General features: G+C 43.8%; 1 protein-coding gene across 1 annotated transcript in view; it reads left to right on the forward strand.

The window, feature by feature from the left end:
* LOC135081384 (myotubularin-related protein 5-like) overlaps positions 1 to 15364 on the forward strand; it is an 86151-nt gene that overhangs the window by 42654 nt on the left and 28133 nt on the right. The window contains exons 12-25 of the mRNA XM_063976103.1: positions 218 to 353; positions 744 to 865; positions 1305 to 1402; positions 1533 to 1695; positions 2022 to 2150; positions 2934 to 3062; positions 3957 to 4062; positions 4850 to 4984; positions 5828 to 5996; positions 7720 to 7862; positions 11585 to 11742; positions 13136 to 13290; positions 13725 to 13887; positions 15044 to 15175. Coding sequence (XP_063832173.1) covers positions 218 to 353; positions 744 to 865; positions 1305 to 1402; positions 1533 to 1695; positions 2022 to 2150; positions 2934 to 3062; positions 3957 to 4062; positions 4850 to 4984; positions 5828 to 5996; positions 7720 to 7862; positions 11585 to 11742; positions 13136 to 13290; positions 13725 to 13887; positions 15044 to 15175 — 1938 coding nt within the window. The remainder of the gene's footprint in view (positions 1 to 217; positions 354 to 743; positions 866 to 1304; positions 1403 to 1532; positions 1696 to 2021; positions 2151 to 2933; positions 3063 to 3956; positions 4063 to 4849; positions 4985 to 5827; positions 5997 to 7719; positions 7863 to 11584; positions 11743 to 13135; positions 13291 to 13724; positions 13888 to 15043; positions 15176 to 15364) is intronic.

A 15364-nucleotide genomic window follows, 5' to 3' on the forward strand; every position in this document is an offset into this window, starting at 1 on the left:
ATGCGAGTAATAATGGGAAATACGTGTAATTTCTTGAACTTTTTTAGTTATCTCTCTTTTGATAAGTTATTTAGCGGGGGTTCCCCGCGCTTTGACACTTAAGGACGAAACATAATGAGGTATACATTGAGGGCATACAATTTCCAGAGCAGAGTCCATACCACTGTCACTTCAGCAATCCTAAAACTTTTGTTAATTTTCACAATAATTGTTACAGACTGATGAACTGTGCACTGCAGTCGGCCACTGCACTGGACGAGCACTCCATAGCGGCGGCCATGCTGCCTCTAGCCACTGCCTACTGCAGAAAACTGTGCACCGGGGTCATACAATACGCGTACATGTGCATACAGGTCAGTAATATAGTATGTGTCTTTTGATTCCCTTTGATTTCCCCCGGTCATCTGAGATTCACTAGAATTGTGCACTGCAGTCGGCCACGCACTCCATAGCGACGGCCATGTTGCCTCTATCCACTGCCTACCGCCGGAAACTGTGCATATTGTAAGCGAACACGTCAGTGGTACAGGATATCTACCGCTTGAGCACGGTCATCTGTTAATGGCTAGAGCTGTGCGCTGTAGTCGGCCACTGAACTGCACTGGACTCAAACTCAGTCTGTTTTTATTATAATACATCGGTCAACTGGACTCCAAAGATGACGCCACTTTTCTCTATGTCCAAGTCCTTTCTGTTCACCTTTCAAAAATGAATGAGGAAAAATAAATATGTTATTATCACAGGAGCACCCAGTATGGACCAGCCAACAGTTCTGGGAGGCGGCGTTCTACCAGGACGTGCAAAGGGACATCAAGGCGCTATACCTGCCCAGTCCTACCCACCATCAAAGGGTGCCCAGTCCCAGGTATGAACCTTATGTAATTGTAATAGATGCTGTTTTGCAACAAATATGTATAGTCTGATGTGCTGTCGTTTGTAAGGTTCGGATACCGGTTAATTCGTTCCTTGAAACCGGTATTTATAACGTTATTTTACAGAACCATGTTCTCGGTTACGTTTTCATCCTTTACCAAAATTAACCGTTATATCTATATTTTATGTAGAAGGAAATGAATATCGTTTTCGCTCGGAACGAAATTTATGCAAAAACCGTTCGTTATAGGACATAATAATAACGTTATTTTTCAAACCGGTTTCGAGCCTTGATCGTTGGTAAAAAGGAAGACCGGGCTTTGTGACATTGGCTTATGTCTAGTAGTGGCTATTGGATGAAATGATGATGTGAACATATCTATTAAAGTACGTATAATTAATATGATAATAATGGGAACTATTTATCGTAGGGACGACGACGACTACATATCTCTACTGAAAGCGCAAGAGCCCAGCGCGTTAGAGATTGCAGCGGAACAAATGAGACTGTGGCCTACCCTACCTCCAGGTAACATATAAATATGTATATTAAACTTGCACTTCAATACACAAAAAAGATATAATATCCTCAATTCCTCACCATAAAATAATGCTGGCAGCAACAAACAAAACCATCACCAAATTGCCTTTGTCCTCAGAAAAACAAAAAGAACTTATAGCAAGCGAAGAGTCCACATTATACAGCCAAGCGATACACTACGCCAACCGGATGGTGTATCTCCTTCTGCCGCTAGAGGGTGCCGGCCGCCGCGCTGACGTCAGAGGCGACGATGACAGAGCAAGCAATAGTATTACTAACAGGTGAGAGAGAGACACACTCTAAGCAAGTTGGTGAAGCAAGCGATACACTACGCCAACCGGATGGTGTATCTACTTCTGCCGCTAGAGGGCGCCGGCCGCCGCGCTGACGTCAGAGGAGACGATGACAGAGCAAGCAATAGTATTACTAACAGGTGAGAGAGAGACACACTCTTAGCAAGTTGGTGAAGCAAGCGATACACTACGCCAACCGGATGGTGTATCTTCTGCTGCCGTTAGAAGGCGCCGGCCGCCGCGCTGACGTCAGAGCGATGATGACAGAGCAAACAATAGTATTACTAACAGGTGAGAGAGAGACACACTCTTAGCAAGTTGGTGAAGCAAGCGATACACTACGCCAACCAGATGCTGTATCTACTTCTGCCGCTAGAGAGCGCCGGTCGCCGCGCTGACGTCAGAGGCGACGATGACAGAGCAAGCAATAGTATTACTAACAGGTGAGAGAGAGACACACTCTTAGCAAGTTGGTGAAGCAAGCGATACACTACGCCAACCGGATGGTGTATCTTCTGCCGCTAGAGAGCGCCGGCCGCCGCGCTGACGTCAGAGGAGACGATGACAGAGCAAGCAATAGTATTACTAACAGGTGAGAGAGAGACAAACTCTTAGCAAGTTGGTGAAGCAAGCGATACACTACGCCAACCAGATGCTGTATCTACTTCTGCCGCTAGAGGGTGCCGGCCGCCGCGCTGACGTCAGAGGCGACGATGACAGAGCAAGCAATAGTATTACTAACAGGTGAGAGAGAGACACTCTTAGCAAGTTGGTGAAGCAAGCGATACACTACGCCAACCGGATGGTGTATCTACTTCTGCCGCTAGAGGGCGCCGGCCGCCGCGCTGACGTCAGAGGAGACGATGACAGAGCAAGCAATAGTATTACTAACAGGTGAGAGGGAGACACAAAATCTTAGCAAGTTGAAGCACAGTCAGGCGATATACTACGCCAATCGGATAGTGTATCTTCTTTTGCCGCTAAAGGGCGCCGGCCGCCGCGCTGACGTCAGAGGCGACGATGACAGAGCAAGCAATAGTATTACTAACAGGTGAGAGAGAGACACACTCTTAGCAAGTTGGTGAAGCAAGCGATACACTACGCCAACCAGATGGTGTATCTACTTCTGCCGCTAGAAGGCGCCGGCCGCCGTGCTGACGTCAGAGGAGACGATGACAGAGCAAGCAATAGTATTACTAACAGGTGAGAGAGAGACACACTCTTAGCACGTTGGTGAAGCAAGCGATACACTACGCCAACCAGATGCTGTATCTACTTCTGCCTCTAGAGTGCGCCGGTCGCCGCGCTGACGTCAGAGGCGACGATGACAGAGCAAGCAATAGTATTACTAACAGGTGAGAGGGAGACACACTCTTAGCAAGTTGAAGCACAGTCAAGCGATAAACTACGCCAATCGGATGGTGTATCTACTTCTGCCGCTAGAGAGCGCCGGTCGCCGCGCTGACGTCAGATGACAGAGCAAGCAATAGTATTACTAACAGGTGAGAGGGAGACACACTCTTAGCAAGTTGAAGCACAGTCAAGCGATAAACTACGCCAATCGGATGGTGTATCTACTTCTGCCGCTAGAAAGCGCCGGTTGCCGCGCTGACGTCAGATGACAGAGCAAGCAATAGTATTACGAATAGGTGAGCGTCATATTTTTGCAATCCGAATACCTATACTAGGGTAGTGGATAATCCGCAACCTATTTAGGGCCACTACCACTCTTTTCCATACAAAAAAGACAAGGAAGATTGAACGATAATCTCATAAGAACTCTTAGCATACACTAATCAGAAAGATTTCATTGTATTTTGGAGAGCAGGCAGAGGGCACGTCGATTGCAGGTACTCTGGCTAAGTGCTCAGGGTCCATGCGAAACAGGAGGGGCTTGAATAGACACATTAGTCAGTTGACATATTTTTTATGACCTGTCAAAACGCGACTCAAAGAGTTTGTATGGCAATGGGGACTATGACGTCATCAGGATAAAGTTGCGTCTTGGATATTGGTGTCAAGTGCCAACTACCCACCTTGTAGTTTAGTTGTGGTTTGAATTTAGTTACATGAGACTGTTTATTTGCTGTTCAACTGTAGCTATATGACTGTTCACCTGCTTTCCAATTGGGAAGTGTACAAGGATACGCAGTAGGCTCTTGTCAATATGCAAGCATCAGTTGTTAATTTATTTTGAGAAATCTCGGTTGAGTTGTTGAGTTACTTATAAAATGAAATTGTTTTGACAGTGTGGCGGAGTCAGACAGTGCGGACGCCGAATCGGGCTTCGAGGAGGCGGATCCGGGCGAGGCGGGAAACAACGTCATCAGGATGGTCTCCCGGTTTGTGGACAAAGTGAGTATCGTAATATTAATTTGTTAAATATATGGCAAAGACCCGAAAAATTTCATAAAACCGTGAAAGTAAGACATTTTTAGATTCAAGTCTAGCGAATAAGTGAGTCAGTGTTTTTGTGACGTCAAATGTCGGCGAGATTTGACGTTCTTAAGACTTGTATCAGAGTAAATACAAATGAGTAGGTCATCTTCATAGGAACGCACGGGCGCGGTTTGTATGTGAGCGCGCCAATATACGTATGCGGCGCGCACGCACACACTGACAAAATTTAGTGGTGATTAGCGGTGAGGTGCGCCGAATTTTGTCAGTGTGTGCGTGCGCGCCGCATACGTATATTGGCGCGCTCACATACAAACCGCGCTCGGTGAGTTTCTATGAAGATGACCTACTCATTTGTATTTACTCTGCTTGTAAGATATGTCACGTCCCTCCTGGTGCCGCTCCCATACATCATGCAGACATACAGGCATACATCAGACCTGTAATTTAATGAGATTATTATGTGAAAGGCAAATCAAATCACATCTTTTTTCACTTACGAATAAAAGGCACAGACTTGTAATCTTTTTCTATACTTACGGAAAATTCGCCGTCTTGATAAAACCCTGGAACGTTTTTTTGTGTTTGAGAGAAAGATATCTGGCAATTAAAAAAATGGACTTTAGATCTGTTCAAGTAAAACTCTGTAGGAGCTTTGACAAGCGAATCGACGAAGAATAAAAAAAATATATTTGTCCTCGAGCCCTCGACATTATTTAACGCTATTATTTATTATTTATCGTAGGTGTGTACGGAAGGCGGCGTGACGGCAGAACACGTTCGCTGTTTACATCAGATGGTGCCGGGAGTGGTGCATATGCACCTGGAAACTCTGGATGCCGTAGCGAGGGAGAGCCGGCGGTTGCCGCCTGTTCAAAAGGTACGCTTCGATATCTTGCTAGTGCAGGGATGGCGAACCTTTATGTAGCAACGTGCCACTTTTCAAAAACAATTTTGATGTAGTCGTAGACGTGCCACTTAAAATGCTATCAATGAGGGAGCATCGTACAAGTGGCTCCACTGGCGAATGACAGCATTATAGCACCTTACTCTACAATGGCGCCAACTGATGTGGCACAATAGATGAGGGAGGGTTCAAAACAATTATTTGCTATTTTATTTCATAGTTAATTTTGTGGTCATTGGTGGAGTGCCCTAAATATTGTGGCGCGTGCCATTGGTTCGCCATCCCTGTGCTAGTGTAAATGTTAACTCTTTATCATTACAATAAGTCGGTAGACACCCTAGTCAATTGACAGAAATACTAAGTGAGGTTTATTATTACGCCACGCGTGCTCTTGGTCCACATAAGGTTTTCGTAGACAGCGGGTACGGTCATATGATCCCCTTCAGCGTACCAAAGGTAAATTTTACATGACGTCATCTGGTCGCAAACTCAATTGGAAATATACGTAGATTCTAAAAGATAATAACTATCACATTATACAAAAACCTTCCCAGCGGTTAAGGAATTAGTTGAGCGTGAATAGGAGACTCATTGTGCCAGAATTTGTGTTCGTATTGAAAATTTGTGTATGGGAACTATTCATTATTTGAAGGGAAAATCAAAAAATCAAAATCAAAATTATCTTTATTTGTTTAGACTAATTAAATTAGTACTTGCAAATCGTCAAATGCTCTTAAGGAGCCTATACATGTCTCATTCTTTTTTTGCCCTACCAGCCATAGGGTAAACGCCTATTGTAATTGTGTATTGTTGCAGCCTCGAATAGTAGCCCCGACGCTGGTACCGGGCGAAGCATTAGCGGGACCAGCGCTACGAGCTTTCCTGGTACCAGATGGCCGGCCCGCGCCGCTGCTACCGGCAGAAGGCGCTCTGTTCCTCACCAACTACCGCCTAGTGTTCAAGGGCACGCCCACTGACCCCTTCGGTGAGTGATACTCAACTCTATTGTCACACAATTAGAGTCCTAATTATGGGACCGGCGCTGCGAGCCTTCTTCGTACCGCGCCGCTGCTGCCGGCAGAGGGTGCACTGTTTCTCACCAACTATCGCCTAGTGTTCAAGGGCACGCCCACTGACCCCTTCGGTGAGTGGTTCTCAACTCTATTGACATACAAGTAGGGTCTGAATTTATGGCACGGCGCTGCGAGCCTTCCTGGTACCCGATGGTTAGTCCGCGCCGCTGATGCTGGTAGAAGAAGCTCAGTTCCTTACTAACTACCGGCTGGTGTACAAGGGCACGCCCACTGACCCCTTCGGTGAGTGATACTCAACTCTATTGACACACGAGTAGGGTCTGGATTTAAGGCACGGCGCTGCGAGCCTTCCTGGTACCCGATGGTTAGTCCGCGCCGCTGCTCCTGGTAGAAGGAGCTCTGTTCCTCACTAACTACCGGCTGGTGTTCAAGGGCACGCCCACTGACCCCTTCGGTGAGCGATACTCGATTTTATTAACACATGAGTAGGGTCTGGATTGCGGGCCCAACTCTGCGAGTCTTCTTCGTACCGCACTGCTGCTACCGGCAGAGGGTGCACTGTTCCTCACCAACTACCGCCTCGTGTTCAAAGGCACGCCTACCGACCCCTTCGGTGAGTGATACTCGATCTTATTGACACACAAGTAGGGTCTGGATTGCGGGCCCGGCTCTTTGAGCCTTCCCGGTACTCGATGGTTAGTCCGCGCCGCTGATGCTGGTAGAAGAAGCTCGGTTCCTTACCAACTACCGTCTCATGTTCAAGGGCACGCCTACTGACCCCTTCGGTGAGCGATACTTGACTTTATTGACACACGAGTAAAGTCTAGATTCCTAGCGCCTGCTGCCGGCAGAAAGAGCATTGTTCCACACCAACTATCGCCTAGTGTTCAAGGGCACGCCCACTGACCCCTTCGGTAAGTGGTTCTCGACCTTATTGACACACAAGTAGGGTCTGGATTGCGGGTCCGGCTCTTTGAGCCTTCCCGGTACTCGATGGTTAGTCCGCGCCGCTGATGCTGGTAGAAGAAGCTCAGTTCCTTACTAACTACCAGCTAGTGTTCAAGGGCACGCCTACTGACCCCTTCGGTGAGTGATACTCAGCTTTATTAACACACCAGTAGGGTCTGGATTTAAGGCACGGCGCTGCGAGCCTTTCTAGTGCCTGCTGCCGTCAGAAGCTCACCAACTACTGCCTTGCGTTCAAGGGCACGCCTACCGACCTCTTCGGTGAGCGATACTTGACTTTATTGACACACGAGTAAGGTCTAGATTCCTAGCGCCTGCTGCCGGCAGAAAGAGCATTGTTCCACACCAACTATCGCCTAGTGTTCAAGGGCACGCCCACTGACCCCTTCGGTTAGTGGTTCTCGACCTTATTGATACACAAGTAGGGTCTGAATTTAAGGCACGGCGCTGCGAGTCTTTCTATTGCCTGCTGCCGTCAGAAGCTCACCAACTACTGCCTTGCGTTCAAGGGCACGCTTACCGACCCCTTCGGTGAGTGATACTCAACTCTATTGACACACGAGTAGGGTCTAGATTGCGGGCCCGGCGCTGCGAGCCTTTCTGCTGCGGGCAGAAAGCGCGTTATTACTCACCAACCATTCTTCATTCGGTTACTGAGCATATGGTCTTCTGTATATTGCCATCCGCTTATCGTTCTATTTGTTCCAGCCTGCGAACAGACGGTGGTCAGATCGTTCCCTCTGTGTTCGTTGACGAGGGAAAAAGCAGTCCGAACGCACTACCTGCCTCATTTAGAACAAGCTTTACATGAAGGGCTACAACTGCGGTCCGCTACCTTCCAGCTGATCAAGGTAAACAAACCCTTATCCTAAGTACATAAAATAAGATGTTAAGCTACTGTTCATGGAGATCAAAACTCGGTTCCATTTTAAGTATACATTTAATCCTAAATTCTTTAGAAATTTCCATCGATGTAAACAAACACTTCTGCACACAATTACACTATAATACTCACGTTTTCTTAATATCATACACATTATTTCACAAGCTCATGAAACCAACTTTATTCTCATGATGAAACAAATATGAAATCTAACATTGAAAATAAATATTTTAACAAAATATTTGGATGGTGAAAATTTTTGCTTCATGTTAAAATGTCAAATCGACATTTGACGTTTAAATTTAGGTCCTATCTCTGGAAAATCTGTAAGTCATAGACAATATTCATAGATAATAATCTGTAAATTTTATCGATTTTATTTCAAGTATTCAATTATTTCAATTACCAATTACTTTGATAATATTAATTTAAAATAAAATATAAACGGTTATATTCAACAAAGTAGGTATTTTTTCTTCATTGAATGCAACGACACACTTTGCGAAGAAGTCTTTGAATTCAGCTTTATTATACCGACGAGTGTCACATAGAAAAGGTCTTTCGACCACTTTTCAACTGGTATAGCCTGACCAGGAACATAAAAACCCTGGCATAGAGGCGCGTCAATTGCATTTGATAGTGCAACACTGAGTACAGTCGTACCTGTGTTAAATTAATAGGCTAACTTTATGTATCAGGATTCAGGATTACGGGCTAATTTGATATTTTCATAAATTAACGAAAAAATATTATTATAGGTAACCTGGTTTAAATAAATTAAATGAAACCATCAATCGAGCTAGTAGGATTTATTTTATTATTCATCAATAATCAAATTCAGAACTTGAATATTCAACTGCAATGTCTGCTCATGAACGCTTCAAACTCGGTACTTCTTTCCCAATTCCATAAAATTCAACACTTAGAAAGTGACAAAAAACTTTAAAATAGTTAGTTGAAACAAACCACAGCTAATTTTCATAGTGGACTGTACTATACGATAAACATGTCAGTCAATTTGACAACCTTTGTTGGAAACATTATTCAATGAAAATATTGTCCGAACCCTTAGTATTTCTCTTCGACAAATACTTTAACACATTGTGAACCACTTTTCTTTCACGACTATAAAAAGATTTTAGCAATTTCATTTACAAAATCAATTGCGCACATTTAAAATAAAGTTTGTTTACACTTTGACAGCAATAGACTGACATGCAAGGTGACATATCAATGAAGTTTTCAGTTACTGTTGCCATTAAAAGAAATTAGTACCATTAGTTTTCCGCAACATGGCGAGGGTTTTTATGTTCCTGGTCAGGCTATATATGATTTTATTGTGCACTTTGTCTAGACCCACAGTATAATTTAAATTATATTTCCTTAACAAATAAAAAAGGGAAAATTAAAATTTCTTTGATTAAGGAGATCCTATTTTGACGATCACATTACTGATCTCAACATCAATCATATTAATAATTATACAAACGATCTTTGAAAATGATGTCTAATCATTTGATGATGAATAATCGTCTGTTGAAGTCCGTCCGTAGTACATGACATTTACAGAATTGCGATTAACGAGAGATTTTGTCGCATCACTAGTAGATCAACTGACATAGACTAAAAATTCGTCAATGTCAGTTGGCCATATTTGTTTACATTTAGGGAAATTTCTAAAGAACTAAGGTATAGGCTTTAGATTGCTTGAATTTCAATATTTTCTCCTAACACAGGATTGAATCTAGTACGACTGTGGTTATACAGTTTTATTTTGCAATACAGGCCTTAATCTATTTAAGGTGAAAGGACTTTACTGACAATAAAGAGTTTGACTCTCGACTCTGTTGTTCTCATTTGTCGTTCGATTTAAATCATACTCAAAATGGTGGTCAAACGTTTGTGTTGATAATTCCACCATACACCTACGAGGTTACTGATGAATGCCAGATACTCCTATGGTCCATATTCTACAGTAGCGTATGTAATCCAGGTGGCCTTAGACGAGGTGAGCAGCGAGCAAACTGAAGCATTTCGCAAGCAACTGGCCAGGCTACGGCACCCGCAACACCCATTATTACATTTACGTGCATTTATTTATTTCATTCCCGCGTTTACGCAGTTTCTGGTCTATCTGTCTCTTTCGCTTATACTGGCATCTTTCTTTCCACGAGAGAGATGAAAACATGTATTGGACAGCTCATTTATCGAGGAAGACTTTAGGGTCATTTTACCCTACAGCCAAAAGGGGCGGAGCAGTAAAGAAAAATGTTACAAAAACGGGAAATATTTTCCAAACAATTTTCACGCGTGCGAAGTCGCGGGAACTGCTAGTCCTTTATATTTATAAGATCCTGATCGAACGACAAAGGAACGATTGTTGGGCGTATGTGGATGTTACGTAACATACCTATGCCAAGATCCTACAGTAGCGTGTGTAATCCAGGTGGCCTTAGACGAGGAGGTGAGCAGCGAGCAAGCAAAACCGTTCCGAATGTCGTATGATGACGTACCGAGCCGACGAATACATACCTATAAACCCCTAGATACCTACCATATGCTTCGTTCTTAAGTGTCCAAGAGCGGAGGACCCTACCGATCTGATTTGCCAATGGTTAAGACAGTCCCACCCAGGTCAGAAGCTGGTTATGCCCATTGGTTTCAAGTTATAAAAAGGTTCTATAGAAGAGTATGTAATCCAGGTGGCCTTAGACGAGGTGAGCAGCGAGCAAGCCGAAGCGTTCCGTAAACAACTCGCCAGGCTACGGCACCCGCAGCACCCGCTAATGCACTTCACAGTTTCGGGTGTCTCTGTCGCTTAGACTGGCATCTTTTTTTCTATGAGAGAGATGAAAACATGTATTGGACAGGTCATTTATCAAGGAAGGCAGTAGGCTATTTAACATTACCCTTCAGCCAATAGGGGCGGAGCAGTAAAGAAAAATGTTACAAAAACGGGAAATATTTTTCAAATTATTTTCGCGCGTACGAGGTCCTTAATATTTATAAGGTCCTGATCGAACGATAAAAGAACGACGGATGGGAGTACGTTGATGTTTCGATTTTAGCGTGGATTAGCGGGATTTTGCGCCGAGTTTTGTCAGTGTGTGTGTACGCGCCGCATACGTATTGGCGCGCTCGCATACAAACCACGCTCGGTGCGTTTCTATGAAGATGACCTACTCATTTGTATTTACTCTGATTAAAGTCACAAGGTTCTATAGAAGCATGTCTAATCCAGGTGGCCTTAGACGAGGAGGTGAGCAGCGAGCAAGCCGAAGCGTTCCGTAAACAACTCGCCAGGCTACGGCACCCGCAGCACCCGTTAATGCACTTCGCTATGGCGCCGCGCCCCGTGCATTTATTTATTTCATTCCTGCGTTTACGCAGTTTCTGGTCTATCTGTCTCTTTCGCTTATACTGGCATCTTTATATCCACGAGAGAGATGAAAACATGTATTGGACAGCTCACTTATCGAAGAAGACTTTAGGATCATATTACCCTACAGCCAAAAGGGGCGGAGCAGTAAAGAAAAATGTTACAAAAACGGGAAATATTTTTCAAACAATTTTCATAGTCCTTTATATTTATAAGATCCTGATCGAACGACAAAGGAACGATTGTTGGGCGTATGTGGATGTTACGTGACATACCTATGCCAAGATTCTACAGTAGCGTGTGTAATCCAGGTGGCCTTAGACGAGGAGGTGAGCAGCGAGCAAGCCGAAGCGTTCCGTAAACAACTCGCCAGGCTACGGCACCCGCAACACCCGTTGATGCACTTCGCGATGGCTCCGCGCCCCGTGCCGCCGCCTGCTGCTCATCAACCCAAACATCACACGCTCAAGTTAGTATACCTTGATTTTTTAGAATCCAACAGAGATGTAAACAAACACTTTCATACACAATTACACCATAATCACTTACGTGTTCATAATATCATACACATTATTTAACAAGCCCATGAAACCAACTTTATTCTCACGATTATACAAGTTTAAAATCAATCTTTGAAACAAATTATTTTAGCAAAATACGTGGACGATGAAAATTTGTGAGACTTGTCAAATTGACTTAACGTTTAAAATTATGTGTTATCTCCATCTTGTCTCTGACACATCAGTGTTGTAACCTGTAAGTCATAGACAATAATCGGTAAATTTAATCGATTTTATTTCAATTATTCAATCATTTTTATTCCTGATTGCATTTAAATAGATTTAAATAGGGTCTTAATCAACAATGTATTTTTTCTTCATTGAATGTACTACTAATTATTTAATGCACTGCTTTTTAAAGCATTTTAAATTCTTTCTACAGGTACATAAGTACTACAATAATTTCAATTCGCAATTAACGAGAGGGTTTCTCGCTTCACTAGGGCACAGATTAAAAATGTTTTAATATCAGTTGGCCATATTTGTTTAAGTTTCTGCTGAATTCTAAAATATTCGACTGTATACATCATCATCATCATCATTTTTAGCCATAGGACGTCCACTGAACATAGGCCTCCCCAATGATTTCCACAATGACCGGTTGGTGGCGGCCTGCAACCATCGCCTTCCCGCAACCTTTATGAGGTATACTGCCGTGCCAGCGATATCAGCAGTAACTCCATTTGTTGGAAAAACTATAATGAGCTCTAAGATGAGCTGAGAGGACTTTTTTTAACAGCAAAATGTTGGAGGTACTGCTGATTTCGCTAGCACGGCAGTATAGTATACTGTACTTTCTTTATTTTTAAAATAACTTGTAAAATCGTACTGCTTAAGGTAAAGCCTGCTCCGTGAGCACGTAGAATTTTGTCCAATGACCCCAAGCTACCCATCCTTATCGCTCGCGCGTAATTATATTGCTGTCGCGACTGTGCGACGGGCGCCCGCAGTGAGTGTGCGAGCGCGACAGCAACATAATTACGCGCGAGCGATAACATAAGGATGGGTAGGTAAGGATAGGTGGCCTACGACCTTTCACTTGCCAGGCGACTGCTCTTCCATCTGAGCTCAATTGGCGCCATAGGTAGTTCAATTTTAAAAGTTATTTAAAAATGTAGAACAAGAGGCGACTCTTAACCCCAGAAATTATAATAACTATACTTTATTATTAAGGCTGGGTTGCACCATCTTTCTTTAGATATAACAATCGTCAAAAATCAGTCAAACTCAATTTAAAACACACCGGTTATCGCTATAGTTACGGTTCAAGTTATCATTAATATAAGCATGTTTTCTGTGCAGAGGTTTTGCGAAAAAGACTTTACTGAAGACAGCGCGGAAAGCGGGGCTCAAGCCGAAGCCGTCCAAACGCCAGAAGTACGTGCTGCCGTCAGCTGACGCGCGGTCGCTGACCTCGCCGCCTCTGATGTCCTCACTTTCAGCGGATACATTGTCGCGTAAGTGTTTATTTGAAATTTAATTTTTATAACAAAAAAAGGTTTATTAGACAAGTCTCAGACGTAATCCAATAGTATATGTAATGGTTCTCTGGATCTCAATGAAAATTGCTATAAGTCGACCAATAAATATTTATGCTCCCTTACCGAGAATATTTGGTCATTTGGCGAAAACTATTTTATCGTTGCATTCGTTTGATTTGGTTATCTAAATAAAATAAAAATAATTTATTCAACAAGAAAAAGTTTGCTGTACCTATATATTTTTTTCAAATACTCTGATACTCAGTGGTTTGTTCATCTACTACACTGTCTACATTTTTCGGTGTAGTAAAGGTTTGTTTTTATAAAATGAAAAATGTAGGCTGCGATTTACATTGTGTGTAAAAATGGGAAGAAATCCGCCAAGCTAAAATATACCTTATCGCCTGCAGTGGAAGAGCTAGAATTGGCCAGTGAGTCAGGCGAGCCGGCGGCGGGACGGACGCTAGAGAGATTGCGGGACAGAGCGTACGCGCGGGATTGGGCGCGGCTGGGACTGGCCTCGTCACCCTTCCGGCTGTCCCACGCGAACGCTGTTTACACTTTATGTAGAAGGTAAGTGCGTTGTTTATTTTGATACAGTTAACGAGCTAGAATTAGCCGCGGGACGGACGCTAGAGAGATTGCGGGACAGAGCATACGCGAGGGATTGGGCGCGGCTAGGACTGGCCTCGTCGCCCTTCCGGCTGTCCCATGCGAACGCTGTTTACACTTTATGTAGAAGGTAGGTACATTGTTTATTTTAATACAGTTAACGAGCTAGAATTAGCCGCGGGACGGACGCTAGAGAGATTGCGGGATTGGGCGCGGCTGGGACTGGCCTCGTCGCCCTTCCGGCTGTCCCACGCGAACGCTGTTTACACGTTATGTAGAAGGTAAGTGCGTTGTTTATTTTGATACAGTTAACGAGCTAGAATTAGCCGCGGGACGGACGCTAGAGAGATTGCGGGACAGAGCATACGCGCGGGATTGGGCGCGGCTGGGACTGGCCTCGTCGCCCTTCCGGCTGTCCCACGCGAACGCTGTTTACACGTTATGTAGAAGGTAAACATATTTTAAACAATTTTTCTTCTATAGTGTGTGTTGTCCCTTATGTTAGATTTCACTCGCACACTTCCGCCCGTATTCACCAATGATGCTTGCTTAAGTGAAGCAGTAAATCGAACGCACAGCGTTGAATAAAGATCTGCGATTGGTTCGTGTGTCATCCTGTGCGTCCGCGTGCACTGTGAGACCTCATAGTAATGTTTGTGAATACTGGAATTTGTTTCTTAGGTATTCGTAGAAGATAGATAGCACAAATTGCTGAAGAACACCTAAAGAGAGTGTTTGGCTACGGGTTTGGCTACAGAAAAGAAGAGAACGGGACTATAAACATTAATTAATATGTCTATGAGAATTACCTAGTAGATGTCCGGGAGTTTGCTGTATTGTACAAATGTAGCTAAAAACTATAAGTTGCCCTTACAGAGAACCTTACTGAAATGAATATTACTTTTTTTAATTAAATGTATCACCAATGCTTTCATGAAACTACCTACCGTCTGATTAAAATTTTTGTCTCCTAGATTTCTCCACATCAATTCATCGTTGTAACCTGCAAAAGTAAAAGTTATGGAATTTCTTTTTCTCGTTTTTTCAATGCATTTGAGTTGTTCTGGTGTCTGCAATGTTTATAATAGCTATAACAATTCCGTATTGTCTGTGGCAGCTACCCAGCTGTGATACCAGCGCCAGAGAGCATCGGCGACGAGTCTCTGCGGCGCGTCTCGCGCTGCTACCGGCAAGGCAGGCTGCCTGTCTTGACGTGGCGGCACCCCACTACACACGCCATTCTGTCCAGGTATTAAGGTTCATTTTAGCTTGAGGTTTCATTAAGTTAGTGGACTATTATCCCAGATCAGCAGTAGCTGTGAAACGCGTATATTTATATGCAGGCAGTCAATGCAGAGTGGAAAAGTGCTGACGGCTTGATTTTAATTATTATGAGTCATAAAGAGAAAGGGATAGAACAACCTTAGTAGCGAAGCCT

Source organism: Ostrinia nubilalis, chromosome 19 (genome assembly GCF_963855985.1).
Source record: "Ostrinia nubilalis chromosome 19, ilOstNubi1.1, whole genome shotgun sequence".
NCBI classification, from domain to species: Eukaryota; Metazoa; Arthropoda; class Insecta; order Lepidoptera; family Crambidae; genus Ostrinia; species Ostrinia nubilalis.